This window comes from Doryrhamphus excisus, chromosome 8 (genome assembly GCF_030265055.1).
Source record: "Doryrhamphus excisus isolate RoL2022-K1 chromosome 8, RoL_Dexc_1.0, whole genome shotgun sequence".
Taxonomy (NCBI): Eukaryota; Metazoa; Chordata; class Actinopteri; order Syngnathiformes; family Syngnathidae; genus Doryrhamphus; species Doryrhamphus excisus.
Genome location: NC_080473.1, coordinates 6,038,511 through 6,053,613, shown reverse-complemented (window position 1 = coordinate 6,053,613; position 15,103 = coordinate 6,038,511). Strand labels below are relative to the sequence as shown.

General features: G+C 40.1%; 1 protein-coding gene across 1 annotated transcript; it reads right to left on the bottom strand.

Moving 5' to 3' along the window:
- Nucleotides 1-663: 663 nt before the first annotated feature.
- On the bottom strand, nt 664-14,846 carry pde9ac (phosphodiesterase 9ac). The gene is made up of 19 exons (XM_058079954.1): nt 14,746-14,846; nt 14,528-14,662; nt 12,194-12,264; nt 11,779-11,856; nt 10,414-10,457; nt 10,274-10,328; nt 10,106-10,176; nt 9,932-10,019; nt 9,216-9,297; nt 9,060-9,134; nt 8,878-8,964; nt 6,528-6,632; nt 6,339-6,421; nt 5,935-6,091; nt 5,754-5,867; nt 5,529-5,633; nt 4,329-4,457; nt 4,158-4,253; nt 664-1,477 (listed from the first exon to the last, which is right to left on the bottom strand). Exons 2-19 carry the CDS (start codon nt 14,594-14,596, stop codon nt 1,427-1,429), a joined length of 1,560 nt encoding a protein of 519 aa, XP_057935937.1. The 5' UTR covers nt 14,597-14,662; nt 14,746-14,846; the 3' UTR covers nt 664-1,426.
- Nucleotides 14,847-15,103: the final 257 nt, after the last annotated feature.

Below are 15,103 nucleotides of genomic sequence, written 5' to 3'. Positions count from 1 at the left end.
TATTTTTATTTATTTTTTTGTAGTACGAGGTGATATGACCATACAATGACATAATGGGTACCATAGTAAGTGTCAATATAGTGATATATATAGCACATCATGACTGGTTCAAGACTCTTTATCCTTGTATTTAGCAAACATCAACTGCTCTTGAATTGGCTCATCGTTGTTTGAGGTCCTTACTCAATCCATTCCATAGTTTGATTCCACATACTGAAATGCTATGGCTTTTTAACCTTATCCTAGCATATAAACAAAGGTGGGAAACATTATTAAAGTCAAGAAAAAAGCTAATCGAAAAGTACAGAGATGGCATCCTTTCCGATAGGAGCTGTCTGTGATGGATCTTTTTGCATGTAAAAAACTACATTTTAATTGTAATTATTTATTCGTTTATTCCGTTTATTGTGAATATTCCCACTCATCCAGGTCACTGTATTCCCAGGGCCTTCAATCAATCCCAACAGGACAGCCATCATGTGTTGCCATTTTGGGGGCGTCCCAAAGACAGCTGGGATAGGCTCCAGCACGCCCGCCACCCTCATGAGGATGAGCGGTAGAAAATGAATGAATGAATGAAATAAGCCAAACCACCAATGGACCTGCTGCTGCATTTATTGTTGACAAACAAGACACAAGCGACAGGCATGATGAAACGCTGCGCATCGGCTCGTCACTATGAACATTTGTCCGTGTTTCAAATCACTGGCCGTGCTTTTAAGTCTTGGGTGGGGGGCACACTTTATGTACATGCCGTGTGTAGAAAAGTAACGTACGTTCATTCAAAGAAACCAGGCGCATGCACCATTCCAAATATTAATGTGGTGGTGCTCATATTATTGCTTGAGATCATCTACAAGACACAAAAGAGGAACGAAGGGATGAGCGCTCTCGAACAAAGTGACACTGATTTGAAATGCTGCTTGAAGATAGAAGTAATGTCTTTGGTGATCCTACTGTGATTATTCACGGGTATTCAGGGTATGGTGAAGCAGGTTGAGAAGCATTTGGAGGAAGTATTCTATTGTTATATATTTTTGTAATTGTGAAATGATCACCTCCAATATTTTGACTTTGATCATTTTGCCTTTCCCAAATTGTAAGTTTAACAAAGTCATGTTCATCCACCTTCCAAATCCCGTGTCCTCAGAGAAAAAGGCCTTCCTTTGCAACGCTGACAAACAATACAACAAATAGAGATAGCAACATAAACTCCACAAATAAACAGACAAGAGGTCACGGGGTGCCCTCCCCGTTACATGCGGTGCAAAAGTCTAAGTCAAAGTTCAAGATGTGATGCCCCCCCCAACCCCCGGGTGCCTAAGTTTAGTTCAGTATGTAGCCGAGTGGTCTCTTTGCTCCGCCCTCACTTTCCATCTGTCGTCCTCAGAACGCAGCGCAGCGTCTTCACCCAGACATCCACCCCTCACTCGCCTTTTTTAAAGTCTTGCCTTAATGTGAACACAAAAGAGGACCCCTGCAGAGAAACCAGAGCCCCGGGTTAGAGAAACAGGGGGAGACGACACTCTGCTAGAGCAAGGATTTAAATTAAGCAGCAGCACTTTTAACAGCCGTACATCGGTTCTATTTAAGACATGAGTCCCCCCCTCAAAGGATCTACAATGAACCAGCCAGGTTTTACTCTTAATTGACATCAGTGAAATACACTCCCCTGACACCATAGGGGGCACACGGTGAGATCCAATACATGAGCGGCCTCAACAATTGTCCATTTAAAAAAATAACAGTGCGTTTTTAGTGCTTCACCTTAAAAGGATAGTTGGGATTTTTTACATGAAGTTGTAAGACATCTCCATCAGTAATGTAGTACATCAACAGGAACTTACCCCTTACTACTTCCTGAACTATTTATTTATTACTATTTATTTATGTTTTATGTTTACTTTCCTCATCATGAAAATCTGACCAGTACTGGACGAGATTAGACACCGTTGATGTACTACACTGCTGATGAGGATGTACGACTTCATGTGAAAAATACCAACTATCCATTTCATAAAATAAAATCATAAAATCATAAAAATACATTTTGTAATAAACACATTGGATTTTGTAAGCCAGAAAAGGGCTGCTTATTAAAAGTGTGAAAATAATTATATATTATATTATATAAAATATAATATAATATTTAATATATATAATATATTATATAATATATTGTATAAAATATTACTTAGAAAATAATGTTTTGATGTTTTTTTATTTTATTTTATTTTATTTTTAGAAAATAATGTTATTTACAATGAATGTTGAATATTTTGAAGTGTATGTATATATTACAGGTGGGTCCCAACTTTTTCCTTCGAGGGAAAAGGATGGGGAGGGCCACCTTGATATCTTCTTGTAAAAAGGCTAAACAAAAGCAGAACGACAACACTTAGTTTTATTATTACTTATTAGTATCAACATTTCACAGGTTCTTATCTTTACAGTTTGCACTTTCTGCTTTTTTAAACCCATTTTTGCTGGGTTTTTTGGTTTAAATTTAATTTTAACTTTACACACCCCTGATTTTCTGTGATTCTTTGCTTTCTTGTTTTTGAACTGAATTGATGACCTGAAAAAACAGAATCAAAGCTGGCCATTCATTTATATGCATTTATTTATGATAGCACACGTATTGGATCTTATTCGGCGGTGCAAGTGTTTGGCGAGTGTTTTTCACCGTTTAATAAAGGGAAACAGGTCATAGTTTTACTTCATGAATAGAAATTGATTAAAAAGATTAAAAAGAAAAAGAGGATGCACGACAGTTTCATCACTTAAAGGAGTGTATTGTATTGACTCTCCGAAATATGGAAGTCTTTGTTCTGTCCAAGCTGTTTATTGCTACAGCCGTGTAGCCTTTGCATGGAGCACTATGCCTTTTGGGTAAAAAGGCAGATGTAGCGTGATGAAAGTGTTTGGCATATTACTGCAGTTCTGCCTTGTGTCGCTACAGTACTGGGAAATGAGGAATTAGTGCAGAGAAAGTAGGATAGACATAGAGTACTCAAAAAGTACTACCACTAAGCACACAACCAAGGAGTCAGCTTTTACTTACACAGATACCACTGCACTCACTCACTGCACAGCTTACTTCTTCTTCCCGCCTAATGACATATTTTCACTTTTTTTCTTCTGTGCCTCATTGAACAAAAGACACACCTTTATGTTAGGAAGTGGCTTTGGAGCGCATGCATGTGTGTGTGTATCTCATAGACACAAGAGTTTGGCATTTTCATGGCTACAGGAACTATTGGCGGGGGTGTTCAAACACTCTTCCTGGTTTACTTCAGCGGGTTTCAAACTACAGACCTTACCTGTTCAAGCTTTAGAGGCGTCATCTCATTCAATGGCTAACGAAAGCGTCTCTAAACTTTTGACTGATACTTTATCTGCTGGGCCTCCTCTAACACTCTCCGCCACCCCCCCAACGGATAGATAGATAGATAGATAGAGAGAGAGAGAGAGAGAGCGCGAGCGAGAGAGATAATAATAATAATAATAATAATAATAATAATAATAATAATAATAATAATAATAATAATAATAATAATAATAATAATAATAATAATAATAATAATAATAATAATAATAATAATAATAACATATATAAATAATAACACACAATGAATGAATAAATAAATAAATAAATAAATAAATAAATAAATAATATGGAGAATAAATAAATGACACCGAATATGAGCAACATAATGTACAGCGTAAACAGTAAATTGCACAAATAATTTAAATAATAATAATATTATATAATATTATAATAATATAACATTTTAAACCAAAGTAATTGTGCATTGTTAATGAGTAAATACACAGTGGTGTACTGCACTATTTGCCCCTTTCCTGATTTCTTAATTTTTTGCACGTTTGTCATCATTGCCAGATCGTCACCTCTGTAACATACTGCATAACCATAACCATAACTGGTAACCATCGACTAGATACTTACTACCTTTTCAAGGAACTCTTTTCATAAAGGCTATGGAACTGTAAGATAAAACACCAGAGATGGGAGACCCCTGGAGACCCCTTTCTTTAAAAGCTGTCAGGCTCACAAAACCCCCAAAAATCTACAAAGGAGTGAAATAATAAACAGACGGAACCATAAATGGATAGTTAGATAGAATAGGTTCTACCTCTGTCATGGCATCATCTATCTGCTTAAGCTCCTCATAGTGGTCCCGGGAGTCCCTCAGAGGTTGGACCATGATCTCCTCAATCTGAGGGAAAAGCTGCCCATGAAAAAAAAGTGACGTTAGTTGGTCCGGCGCGCTGGTGCATACTTCCTGTCCAGTCGGTGCACCGACCTTCATGACGGTTTCAAACATGGGGATGAGGACAAACTTGATGAAGCCGATTTGGGCGGTGGGTTTGGTGACCTTGTCTCTGTCCATGAAGGGGGCCACCGGCAAGCCCTCAGACTTTTCTCTGTCACTCTGAAGGACATAGATGTAGATGACATAGATGTACTAACCGCATCATGCTCGAAGAAACTTTTCCCAGAGGAAATCAAATTCATCCGTTCCAGACACCCCAAAATAAGACCAAAAATCCTGATAGCCAATTTTGCTGGATGATCGCTGCCCTACATATTATTGTCGATAATCGATATTAGTGACAACATTTTCTAGACCATTTTCTCATGAATTATATGGAACAAGAACCGGGATATAACTTTCCCACTTTTGGACAGATTTAGTAGAGAAACTCAATTGTTTTGGGCCACCATTAAATTTACACAAGTACACACAATCTACACTGCAAAACCAGTGGACAGTGATCAATGATATAATAATCATTATATTATTAATTAGCCTATTATTATTACTATCATCATCATTCTTATTCTGATTATTACTACTACTAGTAGTAGTAGTAGGCTAGTATTAGCCTGCTTATTGGATTGCTTATTAGCCTGTTTTTGCCCTATTATATGAAATTTGTCAGAGTTTTTTTTTGTAAAAAAAAATCTATAAAATTTTTTTTAAAAAAAAAGAAATCTATTAAAAAAAAAATTTAAATATCAAATTATTAAGGGGGGCTTAAGAACATTTTAGGGAGGCTGGAGCCCCCCAAAAGAGGCCTAATGACACAACTGTGCACAGGTCAATTTATCGAGGCCGCAAAATTAAGGCCTTTTATTTTCAATCGATTCAACTAACTAATTTATAGATTATCGTGATTATCGGTTATAAATGTGAAATTGATGTGGACATCTTGGCGAGATGGATTTTAATTGTGTTTCTCACCATCTTTATCAAATTGTTGGCACTCGCAACTTTGCTTGGCTCCATGGCGGGTTATTTAGCAGATGCTTTGCTTGGGCGCTTGATATTGCGGAACGATGCAGTACAGGGCAAACTGACTGAAATCACGCAAATAACGGGGTGTACTCATTCACCTGTGAGGTCGCTTAAGTGCACAGCAGAGCAGAACTCTACACGAGCACAGGCCAGCGACTAGTGGGTTTTTGTGGGAGGGTACATTTACGTTTTGAATGCGCTTACCTGCATGAAGTACTCCTCCAGCAGGCAATCCACCCATGGTTCGGCTACCTCGGTGGGTCTCACCTCATTGGAAATGTCACAGCATTTGATCAAAACCATCTTGAGCTTCAAAACACAACCACGCAGAAGAAATCGATTGTTGATTAGTTGTTGATTCGGCCTCAACGCACCTCACTTTCCCAGTGGGTAAAAGCTGCTTGAGCTACAAAGACATGAGCTACATACACATGTCACATGCTCCTCATTGGTGAAGTCAAAGTTGTCCACCTTCTGCTTGAAGGAGTCCAGTATCTCGCCATGTCTGGCCATGTCGGTGGCAAGGATGAGCGTGATAATGGCCTGCAATCAGAAAGCAAGTCAGCTTTCGGTTCACTTTGAAAAATAAGGACATTTGAATGGTGAGCACCTGTCGAATCTGCTTAAACGCTTCAGGATCCACATTTGCAAATATATTGCACTCGGGAAGGGAAAGGATCTGGAAAGCCACAGCGCAGTGATGGTTCTCCAGTGGTGATATGTCATTGTAGCGCACCGCTAGCTCCGTGCGGGCATTGATTTGGTACCTGATAGGTGCAGGACATGGGAAGATGGATTTGGAAGGGTGGGATAACCAAAAACCCCAACAAAGAAAGCGCTACTACCGGAGCAAAGCAACACAATGGCAATGTGGGCATCAGCGTGTTTTCTTACCTGTGGTGAAATAGTTTCACAGTTCATTGACAACAGTGTTGTGTTCAGGATGTCAAAACACACCGGTGTCAATGGCAGCTCATCCGTCAACACCCCCACACAGAGAATAGAGAGTCTTACGTGTTGTTGTATCCGGGGTGGTCCAGGTCGTGACACACCGCAGCTGTCATTAGAATGCCCATGTCCGTGAGAGTCAGCTTCTCCTGCATAACAGCGAGAGTTGCGTAAGGAAATGTCCAAATATTATTTTGTAGGCATTGCAGAAAAATAGGGGAAAGCCAAAGGAGGCCCCCCCTAGCACCTCCTCACCTGCAGGTTGCAGAGGTGGATCATGCCATACATCATCTGGCTGACACAGAAACAGTGACGGAAGTTGTGGAAGGGGTTGTTTCGGTAGTTCTCTTGGATCGCCAGCTACAAAGTAGTTCAAGTACACAAATGAAACATAGTCCGGGATGATAGCCGATTAATCACAGGTTTCAAGTACACTAATCATGATTAATCACCATTTGCAACCATGACTGGAATATGGATGTTTATTCTGTATTTTATGAACAGAATAAAATGACAAGGACATGATTACATGGGTGCCACACGGTGGCCTAGTGTATAGCATGTTGGACTCACAGTCAGCATATCATGGGATTGTATCTCAGTTGAAACCGGGAGTTTGCATTCCCAAAGAAAATGCATGTTAGGTTAATTAGAGACTCAAAATTACCAGCCCAGAATGCACCCTTTGAGTTGATGTTACAACATCCAAGGAAGAAGAGTCCTGAACCGATGTGTGTATACAAGGCTATGTCTAATTATTACTATCTGTACTCACTACCACTGTAGTACTGTAGTACTATCCCAGCTGACCTTGGGCGAGAGGCGAGGTACACCCCCAATCGCAGGGCACATGTAGGCAAACAATCATTGACACTCACATTCATACACATCCATCCATCCATCTGTCCATCCGTCCATCCATCCGTCCATCGTTTCATCCATCCATTCGTCCATCCATCCGTCCATCCATCTGTCCATCCATCCGTCCATTGTTTTGTCCATCATTTCATCCATCCGTCCATCTGTCCATCCGTCCATCTGTCCATCTGTCCATCCATCCATCCATCCGTCCATCCATCCATCCGTCCATCGTTTCATCCATCGTTTCATCCACCCGTTCATCCATCCATCCGTCTATTGTTTCGTCCATCATTTCATCCATCCGTCCATCCATCCATCCGTCCATCCGTCCATCGTTTCATCCATCGTTTCATCCATCCATCATCCATCCAGCCGTCCATCGTTTCGTCCATCGTTTCATCCATCCGTCCATCCATCTGTCCATCGATCCGTCCATCGTTTCGTCCATTGTTTCATCGATCCATCCATCCATCCATCCATCCATCCATCCATCCATCCATCCATCCATCCATCCATCCATCTATCTGTCCATCATTTCGTCCATCCATCCAGCCATCCATCCATCCATCTATCTATTTACTGTTGATGTGTTTAGGTCAGAATAAAGCGTCAGATTTTGCATGCATTTGAAACATTTCAAAAATGTGTTATTTTTTACAGCCCTAGTCTGTTAAGCAGTCCAATGCATTGAAAGGAACCGAAGCATTATTATGCTAAATTTATCAGGGAAGGAAAAGCAGGTGCAAGGACATATTTTAGGTCTCTCAGAGCCCATTGATACAGAATGCCGTCGGGAAGGCTTGTTTTTGGAGAGGGGCGACAGGAACGCTCTGGCCTTGAGCAGTTAGCCATAATATAGCAGCGACTTCTTCTGACAAGCCAGTGTAATATTAATGTGTATGTTAATAATGTTTTCCCATCTCAACAGACAGTGAGACGTTTAAACGGCAAAGTAAATACAAACTGAAAAGTGCAAAATGTTGTGTGTCCGCAGAGTTTTAACAGTTTAATACATCACCAAAGAAATGTTGCTCTTTAATACAGCTGAAAAGCTAGCTTTTCCAGAAATGCTCCAAATGTTTGACAAACAGTAGGAATTGCCTATGAAAACATGTAATGCTAACATGTAGCATAATAGTGCTAAGTGTTTATGGATGTGTCTACCTACGAAAATGGCTAGAAATACTGCTATGCTAACGTTAGCTATGCTAATGTGAGCATGTCCCCAATGAGTTGTGAATTATGACTTCGGTGCGGTCTGAATGAGTTGAGAAATTTGGAAGTGGTTCAAACTCTTTAGATTGAAGACAATTTCCTTTTTGGAAAAATGGGAATCTGAAGAAAAATTGGAATTCTTGGTATGCGGAAAATGGAACAAATGTCCTTAATTAGTTGAATGCTTTGATGTTGGAATGGTTTGAATCGGCTGAGAAATGTGGCAGTAGTGACTTTAAGGAAAAGTCTGAATTTGGGGAAAATTTTGAATCAACCCCAAAATTGAATCAGTTATTCCATATCTGATTTCCAACAATTCCTGAAAATTTCATCCAAATCCATTTGGAACGTTTCAAGTTGTAGACCCAATCTTGTGTATGAGGCAAAAAAAGAACCTTCTTGTTCTTGTTCTTGTTGGACTTTGTGAAACGCTAAGGTTTTATGTGATTTTGATCAAGGTCCAAATCGTACAACCTGAAATGAGGTTCAACTCCCTTGGCGCTACAATCTGCTGCGTTGTTGTTCTTACCAGCCAGCGTTTGAGCGTGATGGGGTTCATGTTGAATTCTTTCACCAGTCCCAAGTCATGGTACATATACTCCAAACAGCTCAGCATCTGTGGTCACAAAGCATAAAAACCAAACACCATGTAAGACTGTAATGATATCTCCATTATTTGGATGATATTTACTCTTTTGTCGGCATGCAGACCTCATTGTGCTCCCAGTGCCAGACGTCAAACGTTGGCTTCTTCAGTGCCTCGATGGTCTCCTGAGACAGCGTATACTGTGTCCAGGACAAAAGTTAAAGAACAAATGATGAGAACCTCACAATATGCTTTAAAAAGAAGCTTCTATGGTGTCGCACCTTTGGGTAGTTCGGGACATCTCGTCTCGGAGTGACTTTCTTGCCGTCATCGGAGAAATTGTATTTGCATGGGCAGTTGACCCTAAATGACAAATTTTGGTTTTAAGAAAAAAAACCTTTTCCCCTCATGGGCTACTCATACACACTAGGGATGTCGCCACCCAATCTTTACGATCGGGATCATCTGCCGATTTGGTGGATTTTGTAGATCGGATAATATCATCTTCACCTGATTTTGGATCAACATTTGCAATCAAATATTCTCTATGCAACATCACACGCTAGTTAACAGTTACTATAAGTACTCACCACTAATGAATGATAATGATGTAAGCTGATCCGTGAACAGATGGTATAGCAGGCATGGTGAGCAAGTTATATATAAGTGGTGCTTTCAAGGACCTTTGAAGAAAGTACGAATGACCTCCTCCACATTTATTGCAATTAAGCAATAAAGCCAGAATGAAGACGATGAAATGCAAAAACAAAAGCAAAAGTGTTGCTTCTCCGACCCTCCCCATCACATGGGCTCCAGCTGCTGTGGCCACAGATGCCCACTAGGAATTTGATTATTTGGCTCCACCTATTGGTGGGCATCTATAACTCTCCAGAGCCTACATACTGTAGAAGACTTTCCCCAACTGTTATATTGGGGTCAATACAGTAGTTGATAGGAAGACTTTAAAGTATGTAAACGATGTTGAACGTTGCGTCACCTGCCACCAACTCTTGATGTCATCTCATCCCGCAGCTTCTTCAGGTCGTTTTTACACTTCTCAATCTCCACCACCTTCAGGCCCTCCACTGCAACATAACCACGACAGGATGATGTTATCATCTTTCATTTTTCTTCCCACTCCAATGGAAGCACATTTAAATCGACCGCTTACACTCCACTCTCTTCTCCAACATGGCGAGCCTGTTGGTGACCTCCGTCTTCAGCTCGTTGATGCGAAACGCCCTGAGAGAAGACCGATGACATTGAGGCAAGTTGGTGTCTGACTGGACTTGTAGATGGGGGTGGGGGCGGGCAAGGGGGGCTTCACAACGCTATTTACCTGCTGAACTGCTCGGCCACCTGAGACAACACATTCTGAAACATGTCCTCCTTCTCTGCAGACACAAAAACAATACACTGATGCATGATTGTTATCATTTAAAGGTGGTAAATCTAAAATGGTTGAATATATTCGGTTACCTCCAAGTTGGCCAGTCGACAAGGGGACAACTTTGTACAAGGAACTGCATGGAAAGCAGAATATTAGAGTAATTATTGCTGCCGCTTTGTTTGCTTGGAGCAAAGTGCCTCCTCTACTGAAAGGAACTGAAAGGATCCACACATCAAATTCATTCATTCATTACAATGTCCCCCTTTTTCACTGTGTGAAATGCAGATATTTTCCAGCAACAAACCTGACAATTCCTGATTTTTTTCAGCGCCAGAACTATCTGTCGCTGGATCATGAAGAAAAAATATTTTGAATCAAATGAAATCAGAATCTGTTTACATTATATCAGTACAACAAACATGGTCCAGATCCAGAGTCACACCAAAATAAAATTCAATGGCTCCCATCAGGGTTTCATGCGATTCCGATACCGATCATGCATGAGTGAGATCGCTCGATACCGATACCGATGGCACGGATCAACTGTACATTTGGAATGGGCTGCCTACAGACAATTCCAAGAACCCCCGGCAGATAGGTCATGTTCATTAAACGGCACACTAACGCTGTTTGGAGGACAAGACATAATTAGCATAATGTTTCATCCACCGGCTAATTTGGTAGGGTTTTAAAAAGTCAGATTAACAAATTGTACATAGACTGGAAAATAGTTAACTAGCATTCGTAGCACAAATTAGCTCAGAGAATTCCTACTCATGCACTCCGAAAGTGGGCCATAGTTCCCCCCAAATGGTGTTTCACACTAAAATAATAATCCTATTTTTTTTTGGATCAGTCTGTAATATTTAGCAGAACCAGTGGGATACTTTCTGTAGTATTTTCCCAAAGTTCTCTGACCATTTTTTTTTGGGAAGTTATATGCAGAAATGCCGCAAATGGTGCTATCAGGCAATGTTAAAGAATTCCTGGATCCAGATGGTGATCCAGATCACCCCCCAAAAATCCAGAAAAAAGCTCAAATCAACAAGGAATTTGGCAATTTGTAAGCGATAAGGTCAAAGTCACTTCTAATATGCAAATTTGGCAAATTTGTTTATAATGGGAAACCAAAATTTCCTGATACAAAATTAAAACACGACACTATGAACTAGCACAGCCGCTGTATGTTGTCGTTCTATGAAAGATATTGATACCGAACTTGCTTCCTGCCTGTTTGGCGGTGAGAGATGCTAGCACCTGGCGATATACTGAAACTGGCAAAATAATTGACTTCATTTTCATGTATTATTATTATTATTATTATTATTATTATTATTATTATTATTATTATTATTATTATTATTATTATTATTATTATTATTATTATTATTATTATTATTATTATTATTCACTCATGAGTTCCTGGTATACGTGAAATAAAATGTTGTGCTTACTTTGGAGAGTTGGAGGGCATGGTGGGATCAATGGAGACCAGGGCCCCTTCCGGATCCACCATCATGATGGCGGTGTTCCTGTACAGCGATAGCACATAACAGGACAGCTGTCAATCAATTTAATGACACCACTTTTCAAATGTAGGAATGTAGGAATTATGTTACTATATGCTATCATGCTAAGGAGGTGAGAATTAGCTTGATTGTTCATAGAATCAAGAGTGCTGCAGTTGTACTCCGATCATATACTGCCACCTGCAGGATTGGGGTGTGAAGTGCAAGTACATATATACACTACACTTTTTTCACATTTATGTAGCATTTGCTATACATATAATCTAAAAAGACTAATGAAAGTGCTTTTACAGGCGATTCACAAGCTTTTAAGAGTCATACTGGAAGCACTGGTACCCACCTGGGGATGTTGGAGGAGGAACACAGAAGTTCCTTAATGTCACAGGGACTGCAGTGCCGACTGAAGACCACCTGTGAAGGACACACACTTGATGGAGCGCTGTGGGAGCTTTCATGCCAGACACAAAAATCAGGCAAGGTAGATGCAGCACCTGATGACGGTGACGCAAGGGAATATCTGTATCATCAATGACCTTGGCGGCCATTATGGTTTTTAAACAAGGTGCATTGTTTATTCCAGGGCGGGGACAGAGATCTAATATCATTTGTTTGATCAGTGAATAGTCATCTGAGAGGCTGCGCTGTCCTCGCCTGTTATGGAAAACAAATCAAAGCCTCCATTGGGGTGGAGGTGGGGGTGGGGGTGGGGGGTGTTCACATGAAAACCAACAACTGTGATCTCGCATCTTGAAAGGAGCAGGTGTAGCAGACAAACATGGGCTCGTCGTGGGCTCGGGGCTCTTGAGCAGACATGTGTCATCAGCAGCTCTCTACTTCAAGCTCTCCACAAAGTACTGGAGGCCTGCAAGTGGTGCATTTAGGGGACTGGTGATACTGGAATATCACCATGTCTATATGACTTCTGTATCATAAGTCACACTTTCATGGTTGTTTACCCGTTTGTTTGCATTTTGTGGAAGGGTGGCGTATCAGCCTTTTTCAAAATCATAATGTCACCTTTGTTAGGAACTTTCAAGGAAAGGATCCATATTTGCCAACTGCCTCACAATTTACATGTTTACATGTTTACAAGTTACATGTTCATAAAAAACATGAAATAGTACCTGTGAGGAACGAAAAACATATTTTACAGGTGCCTTTTTATATTTCACAGAATAAATAAAAATAAAAAAATAAAATCTACTTAAGCAATATGATTTAAAAAGATGATAAAAATATGTAAATATAAAAAATATAAATATACATATAATAATAACAAAATTAAGTTTAATTTATATATGTAAATTATAAATCTATAAATATTTAATTCATATATCTATTATAATTTGAATAGATAGTTATGAATACATACATTAGATACAAATTATAATGATGATGATTATACTTCTAAGTAATTCATTAGTGTAATATGTATATGTAGAATTAAATATGACAAAATAAATAATGAGTACATTTGTAGATCAAATTTAAATTGAATCATAACATTATTGTAACTAATTAAAAATAGTGAAAATAACTAATTTAATTCAATATAAATATCATCTTATAAATACAAACTAAAATAACCCTAAATTAATAAAGTTAAACATTTTTGTATGATGATTTTATTATATTTTATGTGATTAAAATATTATGAAATAAAATGTATGTAATGTAAAATCCATTTTCTTGAACGCTTTTCCCCATCCCAGCTGGTTTCGGGGGAGAGGCGGGGCACACCCTGTACTGGCCGCCAGTCGATCCCAGAACAAATGTGTATTATATCTGATTACCCATCCATCTATCCATCATCCTTGTCTCTCATTAAGGTTGCAGGGTACATGTAAAAATTTTTATTTTAAAAGTAATTATGACAAATATTTGTAAAAATTCTGTGGAATACAGAATCTCGAGACGATAGTGCTGAAACACTTTGTGAATCCGTATCAAATGTTCAATGCAGGGTCACGGTTTGGTACGACAACATATATGAATTGATTGATTGAATGATTGGTACTGTAATCAATACGGAGAAGGTGTCGGATTAAATAAGATCCACTTGTTCCTACATTTCATCAGGAAGGTTGACTGTGCCACTATAACTTAATGTCTGAAACTAATTCATCAAACCATACCAATATTCAGGCCAAAATTAGACTAATCTTCAAGGTGTCGATTCCTATAAAAGTCCTGATCCAAATGATAGGATTTCGAGGCCCTGGTGCAGGTCTACTGTCCCACCCTTTGGCCCTATTAACTGGAACTGCTGCATTAGTAAACACAGATATGAAAAATGGAAAGATGACTTCCTCGCAGTGTGAAGCTGCCGACTTTGTGTCAGAAACACCTGGAAGTGCCGTGAGCGCTCCGGGACACGAGAGCTTTCGTTTCAGCTCTTACTGGGATGAGCGAATTGGACTGGGAAACTGCGGCTCATGAGCCTCGTACTGCACGCAGGTGGCATTTATTCCGTCCCACAAGGATGTACAGTAAGCTAATATGCAACATACGTGTTATCCTACACGGTTCCGCTTCAATTCATTTTTTGGTCCTCCTGAAGACCACTGTGACGTTAAATTGTGATTATTGCCTGGAATAACCTCGACATCGCTGGCGTTGCAAAGCATAGGGTTAAAAGCTTTTGATGGACATCACGTAACTTTTGAATGAATACCTTCTGCACTTTCCCATCCACATCCAGATAAATGGCTTTGGGGGCGTAGGAGGAGGAGCTGGAGCCCATGTTTGACCTCCCCTCACCTCTCACGGCACTGACAAGACGATACGGCGATGACCAGGATGTCTTTTCCTGGGTAATGTGAGCAACAGGTGAGCATCCTCCACCAAAACACCCAATGTAGCGAAATGCAAACAAAATAAACGATAACTCACGGGATAAAAGATGATAACGACGTCTCCGGGTGCTGATGCTGCAGCAGCTGACCGCCTTGGAGGCGTGGAAACTCACGCAGACCCGAGGTTAACGTGAGCGAGACGGCAGAAGACGAGAGGTGCTGTGACGGCGTACCTTCAATATAACCTCTCTTAGCCGGTTGCCTGGGGGACGTTACTATGGTGAGAAATAAGACAACCCCCTGTGATCATGCGTTCAGACAGGGAGGGGGGGAGGGTGCGATCTGGTTTTATTATCTGCTGATTTATACCTGTGTGCTGCAGATAATTAATAGGCACCCATGCAGAGCACTGCGTCCTAAGTCATGGTGCAGGGGACTATGATAGGGACCCCCTC